The sequence below is a fragment of the Sus scrofa genome, chromosome 14, assembly GCF_054392235.1.
Source record: "Sus scrofa isolate SSC_HxYL_T2T_F1_AM1 chromosome 14, Sscrofa_HxYL_maternal_Yorkshire_Landrace_v2.0, whole genome shotgun sequence".
In the NCBI taxonomy this organism is placed as follows: Eukaryota; Metazoa; Chordata; class Mammalia; order Artiodactyla; family Suidae; genus Sus; species Sus scrofa.
Window position 1 is genome coordinate 134,947,348 of NC_139396.1, and position 21,481 is coordinate 134,968,828.

The 21,481-nt window shown below is 56.6% G+C and overlaps 2 protein-coding genes across 4 annotated transcripts in view; one reads left to right on the forward strand and one right to left on the reverse strand.

The window, feature by feature from the left end:
* LOC110256659 (uncharacterized) overlaps positions 1-16,441 on the forward strand; it is a 66,149-nt gene extending 49,708 nt beyond the window's left edge. Inside the window, exon 2 of the mRNA XM_084995257.1 lies at positions 15,238-16,441. Coding sequence (XP_084851383.1) covers positions 15,238-15,736 — 499 coding nt within the window. The 3' untranslated portion in view covers positions 15,737-16,441. The remainder of the gene's footprint in view (positions 1-15,237) is intronic.
* On the reverse strand, positions 16,166-20,320 carry LBX1 (ladybird homeobox 1). Of its 3 annotated transcripts, none has more exons than XM_013983672.3 (3): positions 20,124-20,320; positions 18,438-19,147; positions 16,166-17,760 (listed from the first exon to the last, which is right to left on the reverse strand). In XM_013983672.3, the coding sequence occupies exons 2-3, from the start codon at positions 18,760-18,762 to the stop codon at positions 17,240-17,242; spliced, it is 846 nt and encodes a 281-aa protein (XP_013839126.1). In that variant the 5' UTR covers positions 18,763-19,147; positions 20,124-20,320; the 3' UTR covers positions 16,166-17,239. The 3 variants fall into 3 exon arrangements, with proteins under 3 accessions (XP_013839126.1, XP_084848999.1, NP_001193265.1); XM_084992873.1 differs by having other exon boundaries at positions 19,646-20,315; NM_001206336.1 differs by lacking the exon at positions 20,124-20,320 and having other exon boundaries at positions 16,948-17,760; positions 18,438-18,903.
* Between the last annotated feature and the right edge of the window lie 1,161 nt (positions 20,321-21,481).

Below are 21,481 nucleotides of genomic sequence, written 5' to 3' on the forward strand. Positions count from 1 at the left end.
AGGTTGTCTCTGCACAGCAGATACAAGGAAAAGAGAAAGAAATCCAGGCTGTTGCCTTCTGTTGGGTCACAGACCCTTTAGGAATCTATGTTTTCTTTAGAATACAGCACACAATGCCACCACCACCACAAGGAAAAACACTCAGACACACACACAACTCTCCCCCCCAACTGCAGGAGATTTGGGGCACTGGGTTAAGAGTGCCAGGTCTAGCAGCCCCTGTAAGCTTAGGGATACAGGGAGAATATAGCCAGACCACAGGCTATGGTGGTGGGGATGACAGAAGTCCCTAGTTTTCAGTGTTATCACACTGTCCCTAAGCCTCAAGTCCCCAACTCCAACGGTGGCCACCCACAGCCGTCCTTCACACCATCCTAAGGTCAGGGCGCAGACTTGCCCAGCCAGAGCATCCCTGCCAGCTGCTTCTCCTGGTACCCTTGGGACTCACCTATCCCATTGGGATAGAAATCCTAGGCCACTTCTTTCTGGTCTGTGGCTGATTCCACTCTCACTTCCCAGGACTCCTCAAGCACCCTCCAGCGTTATTCTCTGCTTTCTCCTCTTGGACTTCGGCTAGCACACAAAAAAGAAAATGGGGGGGGGGGGGGAGTAACTTTCAGGAGTTCCCATCGTGGCGTAGCAGAAACAAATCCAACTAGGAACCATGAGGTTGCGGGTTTGATCCCTGGCCTTGATCAGTGGGTTAAGGATCCGGTGTTGCTGTGAGCTGTGGTGTAGGTCGCAGACACAGCTTGGATCTGGCATTGCTGTGGCTATAGTATAGGCTGGCAGCTGTAGCTTCATTTGGACTCCTAGCCTGGGGACCTCCATACTCCATGGCCCTAAAAAGAAAAAAAAAAAACTTTCAGAACAGGATGAGTGTCCTGTTCTTATTTCTACACACATATGCACACATCTATGTGTTTGTGAAAATGCAACGCCTCTCTAGAAATAGTGGCTACTCATGACTACTCTGGAATAAAGCAGACCTAAGTGTCACCCCGTTTTACAGATGAAGAAACTGTGGCTTCAGACAGATCAAGGCCCAGACCACACTCTAGCATGAATGAGATCCCTGTCCCACACCTCAAAGCCCTGTTCTTTCCATCACACCTGCCTCCTGTCATTCTAAGTCAATGTCATTCTATGTTATTGTCCCCAGACTCTGCCCAGCTCACTACTCCCTACCCCACCCCCAGCCTCTGCCTTGAAGAGAAACCAGAGACAGGTGATCTCTAGGGGAGCTTTTCCAGTAGAGCCTGGCTGCCAACTTAGGACCAATAAAGAGCATGATAAAAATCTATCAGCCAGGGCTCCTCTCTCCAACTCCTGATCCAGGCTCAGCCTCCTGTGGGTTTCTTTCCTTTTCTTTCTTTCCTTCTTTCCTTCCTTCATTCCTTCTTTCTTTCCCTTTCTTTCTTTCTTTCTTTCTTTCTTTCTTTCTTTCTTTCTTTCTTTCTTTCTTTCTTTCTTTCTTTCTCTCTCTTTCTTTCTCCCCCCCTCTCTCTCTTTCTTTCTTTCTTTTTTTAACAAGTTCTCTCCCACTGTCCAACCCCCAACTGCTGGCAGGTGAACTTGACCCACAGCCACTTTGTTAATATCAGAAACTGACACTAGGTAAGCCCCTTTATGTGAAGGATAAGGGCATGGTTGTTTTCCCCTTTGTTTTCTCACAGAGATCAGTTACATTTCTTTGGTGGGAGAGGTAGGGTGGGAAGAAAATGCGGGGTGGGGGGTGGAGACCTTGGGGCACTGCAAGTAAGATACCCTTGTGTGCCCAAAAGGGGGAGAAATCTCAGAAGTGGGGCCATGTCTCCGCTGAGCTTATTAACATCTTACACCTCGCACTGACGTTCTTGAATAACTGCCATTTGTATCAAAGACGTGCCTTTTACAAAGCCTCTTTGGGGAATATTAGGCTCATCCTGCCCTCAATGCAACCCTCTGAGGCAAGAATTACTGTCCCCAGCTCACAGGCAGAGAAACTGAGGCTCAGAGAGATGATGTGACTTGCCAAAATTCCACAGCTAGGAAGTTACAGGCTTAAACTCAGGGTGTCTGATCCCTTAATGACAGGTGTGATTTCCTCGGCTGTCATCCATTCTGGGGGTGGGGTGAGGGGTAGTGGGTGGGAAGGGGAGAGATTCTGTACTTCTCACAGACTAGCGTGAATAAGAATCTGGGAAGAGGTAAAGAGGGAGGGGCTGCTACACCAAAGGGAAGAGTCTCAGGCCTGGTTCCCAGGGATTCCATTTCATTGGCTCTGCAGTGCAGCCCTGAAATCTGCATTTTCTCAAGCTCAGGCCGGCATGCAGCCAGGCACATCAGCCACGGCTCCCCTGCTGCCTTCTCCTCCTAGACCTGGGGAGAAGGGGACAGGTGGTGTCCTGGCTCACTGTGCAGTGATTCCAAGGACCCCACCCCCAGATGTCTGCACTGGAGAGAGGGGGAAGCACCATGCCCCCCCCATGGGAAAGTACTGAAGAACCCAACAGAGGAAGGATGGATAGGATTTCCCCTCGTGGCTCAGCAGTTAGCAAACCTGACTAGTATGCATGAGGATGTGGGTTCGATCCCTGGCCTTGCCTCACTCAGTGGGTTAAGGATCCAGCATTGCCATGAGCCGTGATGTATGTAGCAGATGCTATGGCTGTGGTGTGGGCCAGCAGCTGTAGCTCTGATTTGACCCCTAGCCTGGGAACTTCCATATACACCACAGGTATGGCCCTAAGAAAAAAAAAAATGGAAAAGGGGGAGTTCCCGTCGTGGCGCAGTGGTTAATGAATCCAACTAGGAACCATGAGGTTGCAGGTTTGATCCCTGGCCTTGCTCAGTGGGTTAAGGATCCAGTGTTGCTGTGGCTCTGGCATAGGCTGGCAGCTACAGCTCCGATTAGACCCCCAGCCTGGGAAACTCCATACGCCGCGGGAGCGGCCCAAGAAATGGCAAAAAGACAAAAAAAAAAAAAAAAGAATGGAAAAGGGGAGAAGCCTCCCCTTTATCACTTTCCCCATTTAAGGCTTGGGTTTGAGGAGTCTCATTTTCCTGGGCTAGAGTAACTGGAAATTCCAAGTACTTGTGGCTTGCTCTGATCTGTGTCCAGGTGGGATGGCTGCTCTTTGGAAATGGCTGATGGGCAGGAGGGGCCTGGGTCAAAGTTCTGGGAGACTATCCACAATCACAGAGTATCACCTCAAATGAAAGGTTGTCACCAGATCTCATGTTACAGGGGGACCTTCAAAGCCCTGGACCCCTCCTTCTGTCACATACACATACACTGCCCCTCTTCTCTAAGGACAGTGCCAAAATCAAGGGCAAAGACCCAGAATGACCTTTACGGACTGCCTCATCCCACAGTGCAGCAGTGTTCCTGCTCACTCTGACCCTTGCTTCTCCTACTTGTCCATGGCGGGAGGATGTCCTGCAGGGGGATGGGAGCAGATCTCAGGAGTGGGGCTGGTGAGTATGGCTGTGCCAGGGTCAGGGGTTTAGTGTCAGTAGGAGATGGTGGCAGCCTGGGTCAGCAGAAGGAAGCAGCTGGTACATCAGGAAGTCAGTGTATTTCAAGCATGGGAGGGATGTCAATGGGACTTCGCTGCCAGGGAGTGGCTAGCTGTCACAGTGGCTGGAAATTCATGGGCCTTGGCTCTTCTGAAAGTGCCAGGCAGCACAGTCACCATTTCTCACCATTTTTAAAGAAACGACTGCACCCATGGCATATGGAAGTTACCTGGCTAGGAATCAAATTTGAGCTGCAGCTGTGACCTATGCCACAGCTATGGCAATGCTGGATCCTTAACCCATCTTGCCACAACAGAAACTCCTCACCATTTTTTAAATAGTCTATGAATGGACTGACCTGTTGGCAGGCACCCTTTCCCTGACATTTCTGTCTGTAGAGTGCTACCTAGGAAACGCAGCCTGTCCTGTCAGCCTTGACAGTCATACTGTAGAGGAAGAAATTTATAACTTGCCAGACTCCATATCAGTTGGGGGCAACTGGCCCAGCAGCAGAAGGGGAAAGATCACAGAACTAACAGGGGAGGAACACAGAACTAGCAGCAGCAGCGCTGAGTCATTTCTTCCCTGTGCAAATACGTGAAAACCAGAGAATCCTCTTCTGCCCGTTTGGCAAAGGGAACTCCTTCTTGAAGGCAGTGGCATGGCTAAGATGACCACCAGCAGATCAGATCGGGATCAGAGAAACAGATCCTACTTCTTGCCTGACTTTGCAGTCCTCGAGCACAGCAGCCTGCAGCAGTACAGAACTATGGACAGCAGAGGGAGCTCTTGCCTAACCTTTTCGCCACGTCGAGCCGCTTCCGAGAACCTGAACTTCTGGTAATTTGCCTCTGAAGTCTGGGTGACTGCAGGGGAGTGCATGGCTGGAGTAACAATAGGGATGACTACGGGCTCGTAACTTCACCGTTAGGTACTCACCCAGAAGAGGAAGTGCCCTCTTGCGATCTCCCCCACCAACAGTCTACTACCCCTTTCTCAACTGCACTTCATACTCGGCCACCTGTGGCTTCCAAGGGGGGGTTCTCCTCAGCAGCACCCCTGCTCTTCCTTGCCGTGATCCTCTCCCAACTGCCAAGAAATAGAGGTGAAGCTTGCTCACGTAAGGGTTTATGGTGTGCGAGCGGAACCGCGTCCGGGTGGGCTTTGGGGTTCTCGGTCGGGGGTGCGGGGGTGGGGAGGAGGAGAAGGGGTAGCTGAAGGGTGTGTTCTGCAGTTGCGCGTCTCCACAAATACCGCTAGGTGGCGCTCGAAGCCCGCATCTCTGAGAAGCGCAGGCTTTTTGAAGACCTCGGCTCAAATGGAGGGTAGGTTGGCTTGAGGACCCAGAAAGGGCTGCAGGAAGAAGGAGCCAGCTGCGTTCAAGGATCATCCTCTCTGAATCAGAGGGACAGCACTGGCATTTGGAGGCTATGAAGCAGCCATGGTTCCTGGGAGCTTGGAAGCGGAAGGAGAAGAGCGGGGCCCGAAGGCTTGGCACATATTGGGAGGGAAGGAGAATGGATTCCTAGACCTTCCCTGGGAGCTAGAGAGGGGTTGGAGGATCCTCGATCTTTTAATCTGTCGCCGAATTAAAATTTATAAAATCTCCAGACTTACAGGTTCTGTTCTGATGCCACTGGGAGAATAAGGAGTCTTAGAATCCGAATTTGACCTGGGAATAAAAAATCCGAGAGCATTCCCATGTCTGTCCGCCTGTTTTTCTCCCGGGATTTGTGCGTCTGTGTTACAGGTTCTGCTCTGGGCCTGCCTTTTTCCACCCCGAGCGACTAGAAGGGAGCGGGGGGAGATATCTTTGGTCTCTCTTTTCTCTTCCTTCAGATATCCTCAACCACTTCTCTTGACTCTGGGAAATCTCCCCGAAGTCTCGTGGAACTGCTGTCCACCCACCTCAGAGGCCAGGATGAAAGGAGAAGGGGCTCTAAATGCATCTGACCCAAACGCACTCCCGAGTGGGATGTGTCTCTCCGGGACACCTGGCGTCAAATGCCCTTCTCCGCTTGAGGCCCAGTGTAGTTTTCTCACCTGCAAATTACTAAGACTCTGAACCCTAAACTTGTTGGTTCTCCCTATGCACCATCTCTGTATCCCGCAGCTTGACCCAGAGGTCTCATTCCCTCCCCGCTCCCACCCACTGAGTTCAATCGCAAGCCGGTATGGAAGGAAGAGAAGACCTAAGAGGTCAAGGGCACGCGATGCGACCTGCGCAAACGCTAATCCCCTAGCCGTCTAGGAAATCGAGATCTGATGAGGGGCGCTAGAAACTGTTACGATCTGGCAGCCACGAAGTGCAGGACGCAGTGTGGCATGGCGGGCTGGAACTCCTAGATGAGACCCAGACCCGCCCGCTTCCTCCGCGAAATAGGGGCGGTGGGGAGAGGTTGCCTTCCTTAAGGGGAGATGTGAATCGGATCAGTATGGAGGGAGCCTGGACTGGGACCAGTAGAGGTGGTGCTTCCCTTGCCATCCAGGCCTACCCGCCTGGCTCCAGAGGCCTTAACAGCGTCCTCGGAGGTTGCCAAGCTCCTCCGAGGGGTAGGTGGGCTTGAGAGAATATCAGATCTCCCTTTGGGCCTGCAAAGTCCCCTCAACACCACAGGCCCCCGCTCCCGGTTCTCACCAGCGCCGGAGCGGCGGGGACTCCAAGCCCAGCGCGCTGGGATGCGGGAGAGTGTGGGCCTGCCGAGTGGGTGGTCCAGTACAAAACGAATCTAGGATTCTGGAAGAAATTGGGAAAGGTATTGGGTGTCCGCCGCCCCAAGGTCCCCACCCTTTTCAGAATCTCAGACACCGAGCGCCGACCGTTGGGGGAGGGGGGATAGAGCCCGCCACCGAGAGTCCCCGCCCCCTCCCCGAGGCCGGAGGTATTAGTGCTGCTTGATCAGACCTCATTTCCTGCGAAAATGGAAACATATCCAGGGTTCTTAATAAAGTGAATGACGAGGCTTCGTGTGTAATTGGGCTTCCGGTTGGTGGCTAGTTCCTTAAACCGACAGTGGAAAAAATGTAAACCCACAACGCCCAGTATAATTATATGATGGTCAGAAAGAGGTACCGGGTGGATTCGCTGACTCGGAGGCAATCACCTGAGAAATGGGCACAAACGCTTACCGACCAAGGGACCCAGGAACCCCGGACCTCCACGTTGATCCCGCCGCATTCAAGTGCGTGCCTCTGCAAGCTTTGGCCTCTCCTCCCATCCTGAGACCCACAGTGCCTCGGCCATCGGAAAAACGCGGAATCTTTAAGTGCCGTGGTGAGGGTGGGTCTTTTCTTTCCTCTGAGAGGAGTAGTGTCCTCCAGTGCAAGGATTTAGGGGCGGCCTGGCTGAGAGGCCTCGGACCAATGCCCCGCACTTGTGGGCTGGCTGCATATTTGTATGCATAATCCAATTTTCTCCGTGACTATCTAGTTAAACTCTTTAACAACAGCTACATAATTAGAATTTGGATTCCCATTAATTTTCCCTGGGCCTCGAACCATTTGCAGCTCACACTGGTAATTAATGCGATACATCACTAACTTTACCCAGCGCTGGTCAGCCAGGCTCAGGTCGCTCGGCCCGTGCCTGGTGCCCCTGCGCGGTTCCCTGACTCTGGGCCGGCTTTCCCGAGTGGGGGCCGTTTCCCTCCCTCCAAAGCCAAATGCCTCCGGCTTGCACAACCAAAGCCTTCTTTCCAGGAAATTTCACAATTAAAAATATTTATCGGGAGCAGATTTACGTTTCTGGGTTTCCAGTCTCGGGGCGTCTGGGTAGGCTATTAAGAGTAATTAGCATCTTTTGCGCATGCAGATTTACTTCGCTCATTGCCACATAACTCATCCCTAAAAACCAGCGCAGGCGAACACAGGCTCTGCCGCCAAAGCCGCCGCCAGAGCTACTGCCCGCGCTTAGGTCTGATTAGGGCTCCCCCGTCCCTGAGCCCTCAGTACGGCTGCCCGCTCTTTCTTAATCTGGCCGAGCTGTATGTCCAGGCCCGGGAGGCTGTACGCCAAGCAAAAAAAGTTCCCACCCTGGAAACGACTGACGCAAGGGCGACCTCAGGTGGCGGGGGAGAAGGCCCAAGCGAGGATCTACCAGGTGCGGGGTCTGATGGTCTGGACCCGACGCTTTGGGACCGTGCACTTGTGTGCACGAGCAAGTAGGCGTGTCTGTGTATGCAAGGTCTCTCGTGCGCGCGAGTGCACGTGCCTGTGGTTGCGAGTGCGCGTTCCTGAAAGTGCACAAGGCACTTGGGAAACGAGATGATCTCTGCCCCCACCTCCAGCCCATCCCTTCCCAGGACTGCCACTCAAATGCCAGTCCTGGGCCACCCAGCAAGGGTCCTGAGGTTCAGAGGGAGGTTCGGCCCCTACCTTGCGTTGATTTCCCTTCTACAGAGCCGACCCCAGCCAGCCAGAGGGCCTGAAGCATGCAGCGCGGGGCGAGAAAGAAAGTGGGAGGCCGGACGCCCTCTCACGTCTGAGCGCTGGTGCTGGTGAGAGGCCGCCAAGAGAAAGGGCCGGCGGAGTAGGGAGTCATTGGGCAGCGGGCAGCGGCTGGCGGCTCCGATGGGGGAGGCTTGGAGACGTTGAGACCAGGCTGGGATGGGGGGCGGTGGAGGGGATGGGAGTGGGGGAGGGCCAAGGTGCTGAGTAGCGATGGGAGGACCAGGGCCAGGAAGCACTGCTGTGGCTCCCGCGCTCCTGGCCGAGGCACCCACTCCGGGTTCGTTATTAACGCGCTGGGAAGTCCGCGAGCCGCCCAACTTTCTTCTCTTTAATGAGCCTAGAAGAAGAGGCTGCCCTGAAGGGGTTTGTTCATTAAAGATGTAGCTGGAGGAATATTGTCTCATTAATTATCTGGTTTTAATTACACTCCTACCCTTTGAATCCAGAGACGGGAAAAGTTGATTCAGTGGCACCGCCCCCTTTAGCTTAAAGAGCAGGGGCCAGGCAAAGGGACCGGGAGGGGGCGGTGGGGACTGTGCGTGCCAGGGAAGATGTGAGCAGGCCTCTGGGGTGTATCTGGCTGCAGATCCCCATGTGAGCGGGTTCAATGCCTGCATGTGTGTGTGGATGAGGTCTGCGTGTGGATCTGAAAATGTGCATGTGTCTGAGTGTGTGTGACCACGTGTGCCTGTAAAGCCATGTGGACGTGACTTGGGTGTCTATGTGTGTTCCCCGCCCATGTGGGGTTCTGTGTGTCTGGGTGTGTGTGTGGGTAGCTGAGTGTGTCTGTGGACAGGCCCCAGAGTGGGGGGTCTAAAGTGAACAGGAGCATGACTGTGTAGCTGTGTGTGCATGTCTAAGAGGGTGGCTTCCTGCCCGTCAGCTCAAGTGACAGTGCCTGACCATTTCTCTGGGTCTCTGCTGTGCCTGTATGTGCCCCCTCTTGTGTTTGTGTTGAGGGCAGGACACCTCATGACTAGAGCCTCCCAGGATCTGGGACCTCTCCAAGGACATGGCTCATTTTTGAGGGTCCCCAGGACTGGGGTGCCATCTGGAAACCATAGCCCTTCTGGAAGGGGGGTTCTTTAAAGGGGTGCTCGTCCCTGCCTCGTCCCTTGTCAGACCAGCTCAGCGCTAAAGTGGGGGCCGTTTTCCCTTTAAATCGCGGACACTTTGACAGGGGACATTAAGGACCCGGCTGCTCAGGCTGAGCAGATCATAAAACCGGACAGGCAATTTCTGCTCCCGCCAAATAGCCGGGCAAACTCGTTCTGCATCTTTGGTTTTAATGCACTAAACTGGCAGCTAAGCAGGGAGCGAGCAAAGGGGGGGTGGGGAGCCCCCCCACATACATGGGCGCACACACCGGCACATGCACAAACACCCCTTCACACCCTTGAGCCCCATGCCCCGCCCCCGACCCCCCCCACCGGTGGAATTATCAACTAGAATTTGATTAATATGCAAATCGCAGGCAAACAGCTCCATATAATTCTTTCAGTGGAGAGTAATTAATCACCAGTTAAAGCAAATTAATACATATATCAATTTTGTCAGAAACATGCTTAGTTCAATCGCCCGTAAAATTGAAGTTTGAAGTATTAAGAGGCTCTGCAGAAACGCCAGGACTAAAACTTTCAAATTGATCCTATTTAGTAATCAATCAGGCTCTCCCCTCAGGTTAATCTGCCTAATTTTTCATCTCAAATCATACACTTTACTGACACGCCATCTAGCAAACAGTCGATAAAAAGTTAACAAAAATGATAACGACTCCAGCCAGAGCCATTGTGCAGGGCGGGCGGGTGGCGGGCAGCTTTGATTGCATTTCTAGGGTGGTTGGGGACTTGGTTTTTTCCTGGGCCAAGGGCTAGGAGCTCTTCGGGACAGCCTGGATAGCCGAAGCCTCCCTGCCCACCACCCTCATCCAGGATTTGCTGCCCTCCTTGGCTGTTGGACTCTTCTCAGAACATCAGATCATTGGCAGCTTTTCCCCTTAAGTCACCTAAACCAGCTAGCTCCCTCTTCACGCCTGTGGTTGCACAGAATGTCTGGAAGCACATGTGTGTGCTTGTGGTAATTGTGGGATGTGCCTCTGTCACTGTGTCTGTATGGTGTGTATAACAGTGGGAATGGCGTAACCAGTTAACAGCAGAGGTTTATCTGTTCAACTGTTGTGTGTGCTACTGGCTACCTCTATTTCCATGGCTGTGCTGTGTCATATGTGACCACATTGTTTCTGACTATCCTGTGTGTCTGCGTCACTGTGTGTATTGGGTTTCTGCATTGTGAGTCTGTGCAACATGGTGCCTGCCTTGTGTGTTTGCATTGTTTCTGGGATGTCTTGTGACGCTATGTGTCTGTGTTGTGTGTGCCTTGGATTAGCCATGGCACTAGCCCTCATCTACTGTGTAAGCACGTGGTCCCAGCAGATACCAGATCAATAAGCCTGATCACAGACATCAAGAGAGAAAGGATAGTCCCTATGGAGACCTAAGTGCTTCACCTTGAGCGGTCTCTGAAACATGGGAGGGGTCATTTCTTCTCCACCCTACCCTCCCTCCCAGGCTCTGGGTTGGGAGGATGGGCAACAAAGGGAGAAAAGGGCCTCTGTTTTTTGGCAGAGGGGACTCCCAGCACTAGATCCCTCTCCACAGAGCCCTGGACCTACTGCTTCTGACTTGAGCCCTTGAATTTTCCAGGGGTGGGGATGTGGGCACCCAGTTGAATATGCCGCCACTCCATGTATTCAGATGTCACAATCACACCCAGTGTGGTGACAGCTCATCTCATCTCGATATCCGTACACACACTGATAACTCAATCCACTCAGGTCTTAGGATCCTCAGGGGTAACTGATCTTTCTTTCCTATGACATCCACACTCACAGACAACTAGCAACATCCAGCTTCTCATGGGGAAGCCTGCACAGGTCCACATGCAGACACCAATGCACAGCAATCCCTGCACACACTCACACATACACACACCAGTTTCCAAAGCAGGCAGGACTCTTTCACTCCCAACACTGCTGGCAGCATCACCCATCCACCGTCCACCATGCACACACATGCACCTTGCCATTTGTACCCTCCCCACTTGGGGCAGGGAGGAGTGACCTCCTTTGGGTCAATTGGGAGAAGCTGGGCCTTATAGGGCCAGCTGGGACTGGTATAGCCAAAGACAGGTCTGAAAATTAGTCTGAAGTTCAGCCTGGGGACCAACTTGAGTAGGAGGGGGAAGCCTGGGCATCCTGGCCATTACCCAAGAGCACAGCAGAGGACAACCTCCACCTCAAAGAAGCAGAGTCTATGCCTAGTGCTAATTCACTGCCCCAGCTGCCCTCAGAGTAGACTCACGCTCAGGCTGAGGTTCTCCATCCTACCTTCTGGTCACTCCTCTCGTAAGCCCCCTCCCTTCTGGTCATGTGCTCCACTCCTCCTCCCCTCTCCCTCCAGTGTAAATTTGAGCGGCCAGCTTGGTCAAGCTCTTTGGAGCTAGGGTTCTGGTTGTCTGTAAGCTTCATTTCCACATCAACACTCATTCTCCCAGTTATCTGCTCACTCTGGCTCCCTGCACACATCACACACACCCCCAGGCATCGATCACCCACTGGCCACACCCACCCCAGTGGCCACTTTACTTCTTTTCTGTCCATTACACAAAGTTAGTCACACCTAGTCGCACACACTAGTTTGCAACAATCAGTTACACGAACACAGCAGCACACACCCAGTCACCCCCAGTTGCACACGCTCCGTTTCTGTCAATCAGCTGCGCCTGCTGGGTCTCTCGGTTGTACACACTCTGACACACTCAGTAATATACCCTCTTGACGCTGGAGAACCTGGCCACACACACTCACTCACAAACACACTCAAACCCAGGTCTCTCCCAAGACTGGCAGCTGTTTGGAGGAGACAAGGTGACCAGCCAATGGCAGCCCTGGATCTGGGAGTGCAGGGATGGTGACCCAGGGGAACCGAGTGGGAATTTTCCTCCATCCTGAATATTGCTACCCTCTCATGCATGTGTACCAGGCCCAGGAACACCACCTTCCTTTGCTCCAGTCCCAGGAGCCTCTCCTCTGCGAGACATAGCCCGTGGACCCACTGGGGATCAGGCTCCCAGCAGCCACCCCCAGACTTGCTAACCTCTGCCCAATACCTCATTTGTGCACATGCAGTCTAGGGAGGCACCCATTTCCCACGCCATCCACAGTTCTGCTGCCCAGTCCCCATCATCCTGCACACCCACAGCTCTACCCCCACTCACATCACCAGCAGCCAGCCACAGAACTCTCCACTTTAGGACAGCTGCCTCCGACCTGCTGACCCTCATGGCCACAGTTTGCTCAGGTTCCAGGTCCTCTCTCGCATATGTCCTGCAGCCCTTGACCCTGTCACTCTGGGCCCCTTATCTAACCACTCCCCCTACACCTCCTGCGTTTCCTTATGCCCTTCCCAGGTGTGTGTGTTAGGGGAACATCTGTATTATCACCACAAGCCTCTTTCTGGGCCCCAAGAAAGAGGGGTTGATTGTGAGGGTGGGGGGCAAAGTCAAGGTGCCCCTGGGTTCTGGCGGCTGGAGACGTGTGGGGTGGGGTGAGTGGACTTCCCTGGACCTGGAAGCTCAGAAAGGTGGGGAGGAGGGGGTCCCTGCGGCGACTGGCAGGGGCGGAGGGGAGGCGCGCGGCCCCAGCCCGTCCCTTTCAGGGGGGACTCATGCATCAAACTTCAATTTTCCGGACGATTGAATTAGTGATTTTTTTTCTCCTGAACTAAAATACACTTAAGTCTTTGGGATTAATTACCACGTTCTGGTCCCTCAGACTGGAGTATTACTTATCGGAGCTGCGTCTGACACCGGCCCGACACCTCGTAAAATAAGGAACTGCGCCTCCTGGCCTCACCCGGCGCCGCCCGCAGGGCCCCCAGGCCAGAGAAGGAGGAGCGGGAAAGCCGAGCCAGCCGGATCGCGCAGTGGGGCCCAGCCTGTCCGCGCGCCGCCGGGTCCCGGGCGGGAGAGCAGAACCCGCCTGCGTCCCAGGGCTTGGCAAGCTGGGCCGGCCGAGGCCCCGGACCGAATTGGGAAGTAAGAGACAGAGCCTGGCCGATTCCTCTGGGCAGCCAGGAACCGAAAGTGGGTCTGCAGAGGCCAGAATCCTGTGGGACGCAAGCCTGCGACGGCCGCGGCGGTGAAGGAACTCCGGCCATAGGGCGGACGGCTCGGAGGGTCCCAAACCTTAACGAACTTGGCCCAAGAATGGGCGCAGGGCCCACAGCCCCTCACACAATCCACGCCACCGTCGTACATATACATTCACACGCGGAGAATAACAAACATAACGCACACGCCCGGCTCGCACGGAACGCACACTTGCGGTGCAAACACTAGGCACGGCCGCATCCGAGGCAGGCCCGGCTGGCGCCGGCTATGAGGCCAGAATCCGCACTTGGACTCGAGGCCCCCTCACATCACAGGTCCCCGCCGCAGGGCCCGAAGCGCTGCCAAGGCCTTCCCAGCGCCCTGGCGGGCGCGCTGATAGCCACTCTCATCAGAGATGGGATTGTCTGGGAGAGGGTCCGCTAGAGCCCAAGCCTGCCAGGATCCCAGCTCCTCGGTCCCGCCTCCAGCCAAGCCCCTCAGCTCTTGCCCACGGTCGCCGCCGCCTCTCTGCGCGATGGGGCCAGGAAACCAGTCCTGCGCCGCGTTGCTCGGTCGGACTGAGTCCGCCCGCTCGTGGCCACACACGCTGTCGGCGGGGCTCCGGAAGCCCACTGGCAGCCTGGCGGAGGCATCGAATCCAGCACAGCCGATACCGCAGGGAGGCTCGAATCCACTCCCCAAACGGTGTGGGACCCAGCGTGCGGCGCCCTCTCCCCGGCCCTCCCTGGGCTCAGGCCAGGGCTTGGCCTACGCCTCTCACCCCTTCCCTCCGATAACCATCCAGTCCCTCCTTTCGCCCGCCCTTCTTTCTGGCCTATAGAAACAATGAATTCCTCTTCGCTTTTCAAGGCCAGGATCCGAAGCCACCTCCTCCGTGAAGCCCCAAATAACCTGGGCCCGATGTCGTTTCTACGAGCTCTGCAAAGGGCATTTCCCTGGCCCACGAGTCTTGTCCTCTAGACTGGGAGCTCCTTGAGGGCAAGAACTGGATCTAATTCTTTTCCATTTCCCCACCCCCCAGGGTGGCTAGGCGCAGAAAAGACGCACAACAAACATTTGCTGAATTGAATGGATTTCCCCCTTTATTTTATTAATCATTCTCCTTCCTTCTTTCCTTCTTTCTTTTCCTCCTTCCTTCCTCCCTCGTTATTTTTTATTTCTTGGTTATATTCAATTGTCATGTTTTTCAGGCTCATTAAATCCATTTAGAGACAAAAGAATAAAAGGCAGAAGGGGAAGGAGGGGGAGGAGGGAAGGGGGAGGGGAGAGGAGGGGGAGGCCAGAGAAGCAAACAAATAACCCGCTTTAACTAGACGGGCGGATAAATGGCCCCGTTTCTCCTCAGCCCCGATGCGCCTGCTTAGCTGCGCGCCCCGCGGGCTCAGCAGCTCGGGTGGGCTCAGCCCCGGGGCCGCCGCCCCCAGCCCGAAGGGACCCAGCAGGGTCCGGCCCCGGGCCGCAAAGCAGGGAGCGACCTGAGGTGCCAGGGCCGCTTCATTGGGATTCATGGGCGTGTTGGGCGGGCGGCCCAGGGCTCCGGGCGCGGGGCGGGGGCCGGGCGGGGGCGGGGTGCGCACGGCGGGCGCAGATGCCCGAGTGACCGCCGCGCCGCGGTCCCCGCGACGCCTTTGTGCCGGGGAGGCGCGCGCGGGGACCTAATCCATCAAATTGTCTACAAATTGTGAAGAAAATTCAAAAACCATATGGTCGCCAGCGCCGGCGCGCTCTGGGCTGCGGAGGGCCGTGGCCGCGCCCGCACCCGGAGCCGCGGGGGGCTGGGCCCGGCTATTGTCGCCTGTCAGCGGCCGCCCGGGTCCATTCGTCCCGGCCTTCATGGTCCGCGCTCCGAATTACAGACCCATCCATCCTGAGAGAGGGCGATTTATGTCGCCCGGGAGGAACCGGCCGCACGCCGGCCCGGCTCCCGGCCGCTTATTTCCTTCTTTCGTTCTCGCCTCTGTTCTCTTCCCTCTCTCCATTCCCTTTTTCTCTCTGTTTCTCTTCTCTCTCTGTAGCTTCCCTTCGTTCTCTTCCCCTCCCTGTCCCTTTGGCTCTCCACGTTCTCCCTCTGCTTTTGGAGTGATTTTCTGTTCTCCTTTTTCTATTTCTCTCTCTTAGTTTCCTCCTGGACGCTCACGTTCCCGATTCAGGCCCCGGGGCCCCATCGCCTGCCCGAGACCAGATGCGCATTTCTCACATCAATTTTGCTGAGAAAGAGAGCCCAGCGGCCCGGAGGCGGGACCCTCCTCTAGTGACAGCGGCCACTCGCCAGCCCAGCGACAACAAAAGCCCAGGGAGAAACCCCGCTCCATTCGGAAAAGTGAAAGCTGCCTATGGTCCTGCCCCAGCTGCCCTCAGGGTGCAGGGACCCCCAAGAGTCCTTGGGAGATTGATGTCTCTGTCCCCAGCTGGGTTCGAGGCCCAGAATTTTTGTGACCATCACCGGAAATTCACCTCAACCCTCAGACACTTCGGGCTCACATCTCCCTGTGCCCCTGTGAGCAATTCAGCCTGCCCTTGGTGTCTTCGACCTAGTTTTCCTCCCTCTCCCAAGGGTAAGGCCCTCTGGCTAACCGAAACTTGGGAGCCCTCAGGCTCCATCCTGCTGTCCGACTGATACCACCCGAAGCTTAGCCAGTGCCCCAAGGAGCGGGGAAGGAATTCCCTCGGGTCCTGGGTAGGATGCATGAGCCCCAGGGCAAGTCTCCCCCCATGCAGCCTTTGCCCCACACAAATTAATTCTGCACCCGTGCAGCCCTCAAAGTATGCACACGTTTTCTCCCAGCATTGCACGCCTCACTTTTTACCCGGACCTGGCGAAGCCTGCTTCTCTCACCCCTGCACCACTTGGTAGCTACCGCCGGTTTGTGCAAGAAGCGCCTCCTCCCTCACTACTTACCCCCACATCCCTCATTCTCATGCCTGCCCCGAAACTCCTCCAAATCTCCAAGGCCTGGGCAGAGGGTGACTAGCAGCGGCGAGACACCCAGAACCTGCCACGGCTTCACTGAATAGGGCCCACTCATTCAGACACCGTCACCGCCGGTTCTAGTAAAATGGCAAAGACTTTATTTATCGGAGAAAGAGGCCTTGGGTACAGTCTGGGGAGGAGAGGGCAGGGCAGGAGCAGGGGAGTGGCACGCAGGACCCACCCTCATCTGGCCACCCTTTTCTGGCCAAGTCGAGCTAGGAGCAGGGCATTGGAAACTGCAAGACAGACCCAGAGCTGCAGAGGAGGTGGGGCGAGGGCTTAAGTCGGCCTCCTCTCGATCTCTGTCACATGCAAAAAAATTCTAAAAAGAGTAAAAAATAATTCTAGGGCTTTGGGTTCCGTTTTCGTTGGTTGGTTGGATTTCCCCCTGTTTTGTCCCTAAGACTCGGACCCCTCGGTAGTCAGTCCAAGGAAACCGAGAGAGGGTGGGAAGGAATCTTAAAAATAGCGTTACTGGGCATTTGGAGGCAGAAATGGCACTGAGAACAGGCTTCTCTCGAGGGGGGAAGAAAACATCTATTTGAAACTTGCAAGTCAAGACCCAGTTGCCCCCCTCAGCCCCTTCCGACGCAGGGGGGGAAATGCAGAAGGAAATAAAAGAAGTCAACTGCAATAGGCCTAGGGAAGTGAGGAGGGAGAAGGCCGGTGCATTCGCCACATGCAGAGAAAAATCAGAACAGTCGGGGCGGCCCCCTCCTCCAGACCTCGGGGTTAAATGTTCGTTACCCTCGATTCTGCCTCGCCCTCAGCAAACCCGGCAGCAGCCTGAGAGCTTTGAAATCATGGAGATCTCCGAAATTTTAAAAAATAAAAGAAAGAAAAAAGTCAGGCTGCGATGGGAAGAACCCGGAGTATAGGTTTAAATATTTATACAGAAGCCATACAGAGCTGCACGGCGAGGGCTCCCGGGGCGGTGGAGGCCGCGCGCGGCGGCCGGCCCGGCCGGCCGGCCCGGGTTTATTGCTTCGTGAGGGAAGAGGCGGCCGCCGGGAGCCGAGTCCGGGCCAGGGACAGGGGAGAAGGCGGGAGTTGCAGAGGAGGTCCCAGCTCCCCTTGGCGGTCCGGTCCGGGAGGCGGCCGGCAAACGGCGCTAGGAGCCCAGGGCGGCGGAAGATGCCGGGGCGCAGCTCAATCATCCACGTCGATCTCCTCGTCTTCCTCGTCCTCCGAGCAGTCCTGGCTGCTGGCCGGCTGGTCCGTGAGCGGGGAGGCAGGAGAGAGCTGCAGGGGCCCGGCGCCCGGGGCCTGCGGGGCGCCTGGGGGGAGTGCCGGAGAGCCAGGCCTGGACTTGGCCCTGCCGCAGCCGCCGCCACCGCCGCCTGCAGCCTCAGAGTTCTGCTCCAGTTCGGCCAGCGCCACGATGTCCATCTGCCCACTGGGGCCCAGTTTCTTGGCGGACTCCACGTCGGCCTTCATCTCCTCCAGGTCCCGCTTGAGCTTGGCGCGCCGATTCTGAAACCAGGTGATGACCTGAGCATTGGTGAGGCCCAGCTGCTGCGCAATTTGGTCACGATCGGCGGGGGACAGGTACTTCTGGTAAAGGAAGCGCTTCTCCAACTCATAGATCTGGTGGTTGGTGAAGGCCGTTCGCGACTTTCGCCGCTTCTTGGGGGTCTGCCGCTGCCCAAAGATGGTCATTCCATCGCGGCCTGCGAGGAAACCAAAATATAGGCTTGCTCCAGGGGAGAGGAGACCCCCACCCTGGCCCTTACTCACCGCACCTAGACCTATCCGGCCTGTGGTCAGTCGCTGTCGCCTGCCGGATTAGATTCGACCACCAGGACTAGGGCAAGCCTCAGCTATGGCAAGCCCCCTTCCCCCATTTCTCAGCTACCGGAAGTCCCTAGGAAAAAATTGTTTTGGTCTCTGCCGGGTCACTTGAGAGTTGGTTTGAAAGACTCGATGTCCCTGGAACAGGAGAGAGCCAGACAGGGACTCCCTGACTGGGTGTGAATGCTGGCTCTCCACCACATTGCAATCAACTCAGCTCTACCTACCCAAAAGGTCCTAGCCAAGGCTCTCCAAACCCCAGTTCCCCGGGCCACTGTGAAAGGGAGGGAGCCAGGCAGAGCAGACCGACTGCGGAGAGATCTTGGGTTCCCGCCTCCCTTCCTCAGTCACTCGATCTGGCCTATCCAGAGGTCCCTAGGAAACAGGGTTTGGGTCCTGTCCCACGCATCTCCACTCCCAGCGGCAGCAGCTTGGGCTGGAGGGCCCTGGCGGCTGGCAAGGGAGGAGGCGGGCAGAGGGACCAGGCACTAAGCGTGGGACCCCTGGATCCAGGCGCGGGGTGCTGGTCGCAAAGGTACCCAGTGGCGGCGCCTACCTTCGGCTGCCTGCAGGACGCTGACCTCCAGCCCCTTAAAAGTCTTGCTGGCGAGCTCCTCCAGGGCGCACAGCGGCGAGGTCTGTGAGAGCAGCGCGCGGCCCGCCAGGGGCAAGCCGCCCGGCGCGTGCTTGTCCGCGGCCGCCAGTAGGTGCGCCGCCCCGCACAGCGAGTAACTTCTCCGCACAGACGGCTTGTTGAGGATGTCCTCAATGCTGAAAGGCGTTAGCGGCTTGTTGGAGTTGGCGGGCGGCGGCAGGTGGTCCAGAGGGCTGCGCCGCCTCTCCTCCCCCGGCGCCGCCTTGCTGTCCTCCTTGGAAGTCATCTCGGCCTCTTTTGGGGGCCCGGCCGGGGCGGCTCGGGTCGCGGGGACCCAGCCCGCGGGCAGCTCGGGCGCCGGGCGGCGCGAGCGGGTGGCAGGCAGACAGGAGGCCGCGCTGGGCAGGACGCGGGCCGGGCTCGGGCCGATTAGCGCAGCGGCAGAGGCGAACAGAGCCGCACGGGGCCCCAGGAGGAGGGCGCTGACGCGGGCGCCACAGCCGCCGGGGCTTCCAGCAATCCGGGGCCCGAGCCGGGGCGCGCCGCGCGGGGCTCCAGTTTCGCCAGCCCCCGGTGCTATTTAAAGGTGTCAGGTGGCTCCGCGGCGGCTCCTGGCCCCGGGTCCTGGCGGCGGCAGTTGGAAGAGCCGAGGCGAGGGCGCCGATCCCGTACTGCGAGGGGAGGCGGAGAGATGGGGCAATTGACTATTGCTAACAAGTTAGCCTTGATCGAGGAGTAATCAATTATCTGCAGCGGCACTTCTCTCTCTCTCTTTCTCTTTCTCCCTGTCTTTCTCCTCTCTTCTTTCTCTCTGTTCTCTCTCTTCCTGTTCTCTCCCTCCCTCTCTCCCTCCCTCCCTCCCTCTCTCTTCTCTTCTCCGCTCCCCCCGTCTCTCTCCTTCTCCCTCTCCCTCGTCCTCCCTTTCACTCTCTGTCCGTCCAATGCAGGCGGCTCTAAGTTGGGAAGCTCATTAATTAGCGGGCCTGGGGTAGGAGGAGCCGGCTGGAATTAGCCTGCCTAATGCGCCTGTCAGTCCGGGCGCTGCGCCGCGCTCGGCCCGAGCTGTTTGTAAATTACATTAGCGGCGCCTTTATTGCACCCGAACCTCCGGCGACTGAAAAGCCGCCGCCCCCACCCCAAACTGCGAGCCGCACTCCCGGCGCACCCACCTCCCGCCGGCCTGGCTGTAGCGGCAGCGCTGGCCCGGAGGTCTCAGGCTCTTCAACCAGGATTTGGCGCCCTAGAAGGGCTGCAGGAGCTCAGCCGGGGAGGTATGCAGCCGCCGCGCGGGCCAGGTAAGACCAGTAGTCTGGGTGGGCCCAGTGTCGCGGGCCCAGAGAGGACTTTGCCAAGCTGAGATCAAAGACCTAGCGCCCCTAACCCTAGACCCACTTGTCCCTCACCCTCGGCCTTGGGCCACGCGCCCGGGGCGAAGGAATCTGCAGCCCTCCAGCTGGCCCGCGGGAGGTCCGAGGGGGCTCTGCAGCCCTGAGTGAGGCGACACGGGAAGCAGGGGTGAGGGAGCCCGGGGGTTGGGGTAGGAGGCCAGCCAGAGGACACAGCTTTCCCCAACCAAGTGGTGGAAGGGGAGTTGTTGGTGACTCTAGACCCCTCTTCCCCGGCGTGAGCCCAAAGCGACAGCCTTACCTCCTCCGGCAGTCTTGCACACTCTCTTCGGGCCGCGGCTCTCCGGGCCGGCCGGGGCCACCGCCGGTCTGGTGACTGGTGTCCGACCGAGTAGCCGGGCCGGGTGCTGGGGCTAACGGGGCAGGCTCAGGGCCTCCCCGCTGCGCTCTGCCGGGCCCCGGCCGGGGCCCCGCTGCCGGCCCCGCCCAGCCCAGCGCGGGGCTTGAGTGCACCGCCAGGCCGACTCCAGCTGTTCCGGATGCGGGGCGGGGGCCGGGAGGGGGCCGGGCCACGGGCCGGGGCTGTGCTCTCAGGAACCAGGAGGGATCTGGGGTTCGAGTCAGACTGGGCACTGGAAACCCTACAGTCCGAATTCTCTCTATATCAGGCGAGCATTTGTGTGCATGGGTGTTTGAATGTGTTTATGTTTTGAATGTGTATATTTATGTGTGGTTCTCCATGTGTATATTTGTGTGTATGTATGTGAATCTGTGGGTATTTAGGCGTGTTTAAACCCCCTACCTATGTCTTCCATTCCCCTGATGCACCCAAGGGGGGCTGTAGCCCCAGGGTTTTTTTCCTCTTGAGTCCCTCCTTTGGTTTGTGTGGGGCCACTTGCCCTGCCACCCTAATTTTCTATTTCTGTTCCTGTAGAAAGGAGGGGAGAAGAGGGGGGAGTTGGAGCCAAAGGAGGAAGAGCTGTTCTCCTCCCCACATACAGCCCAGCCCTTTCCCTGGCTTTGTTTGTAAACTCCTGGGCAAGCAGTGTGATCTGGCAGCCCTGCTTGGTCCAGAAAAGGGTCCAGAAGGCCAGTGTGAAGGACTGTGGCCCAGCCCAGAGGTTGGGATGGGAAGAATTAGCCTCTTGGGCTTCTTGTCCCTTCATATGTCCTCCAGAGAGGGAATCAAGCTGAGCTATGGGACAGGGGACAGTTTCTCTTCCTGGATGCTTCCAGCATAAGGTCCCGTGAGCATCAGAGATCAGTTTTTTGTTTTTTGGTTTGTTTGTTTTTTGTTTTTAAATTTCCTGGTTAGGACCCTGTAGGAGAATGGATTCTTGTTTGGGACCCCCAATGCCTGCCCCAGGTCTGCTTGGGAGTGTTGGGAAAAGCTATTTACCCTCTTGGGCATCTTTGTCCTGCATTTTGTGGGGGAGGACAGGTATTTTAGAAGCGGGAATGGTGAGAATATTCCCTCAGAGCTGCAGAGCTATCCCCAAAGCAGGCCTGTCTCTGATGCATTGGTGCTATTCTGGGAGCCATGAGGTGAGGGTGGCCCTGGAGTCAGAGTCAGGAGATGGTAGAGAGGGACCTGAGGGAGAGGACTCCAGGGAGTTGGATCCTGCTGGCTTGTAATCTCTGGGACCTGGGACCAAAGAG

Excerpts from the sequence above, each read along its gene's own strand:
- LBX1 (XM_013983672.3), bottom strand. The coding sequence starts at position 18,762 with ATGACTTCCAAGGAGGACAGCAAGGCGGCGCCGGGGGAGGAGAGGCGG. Across the intron at positions 17,761-18,437 it reads CGTCCTGCAGGCAGCCGAAG|GCCGCGATGGAATGACCATC; the intron begins GTAGGCGCCGCC and ends GTTTCCTCGCAG.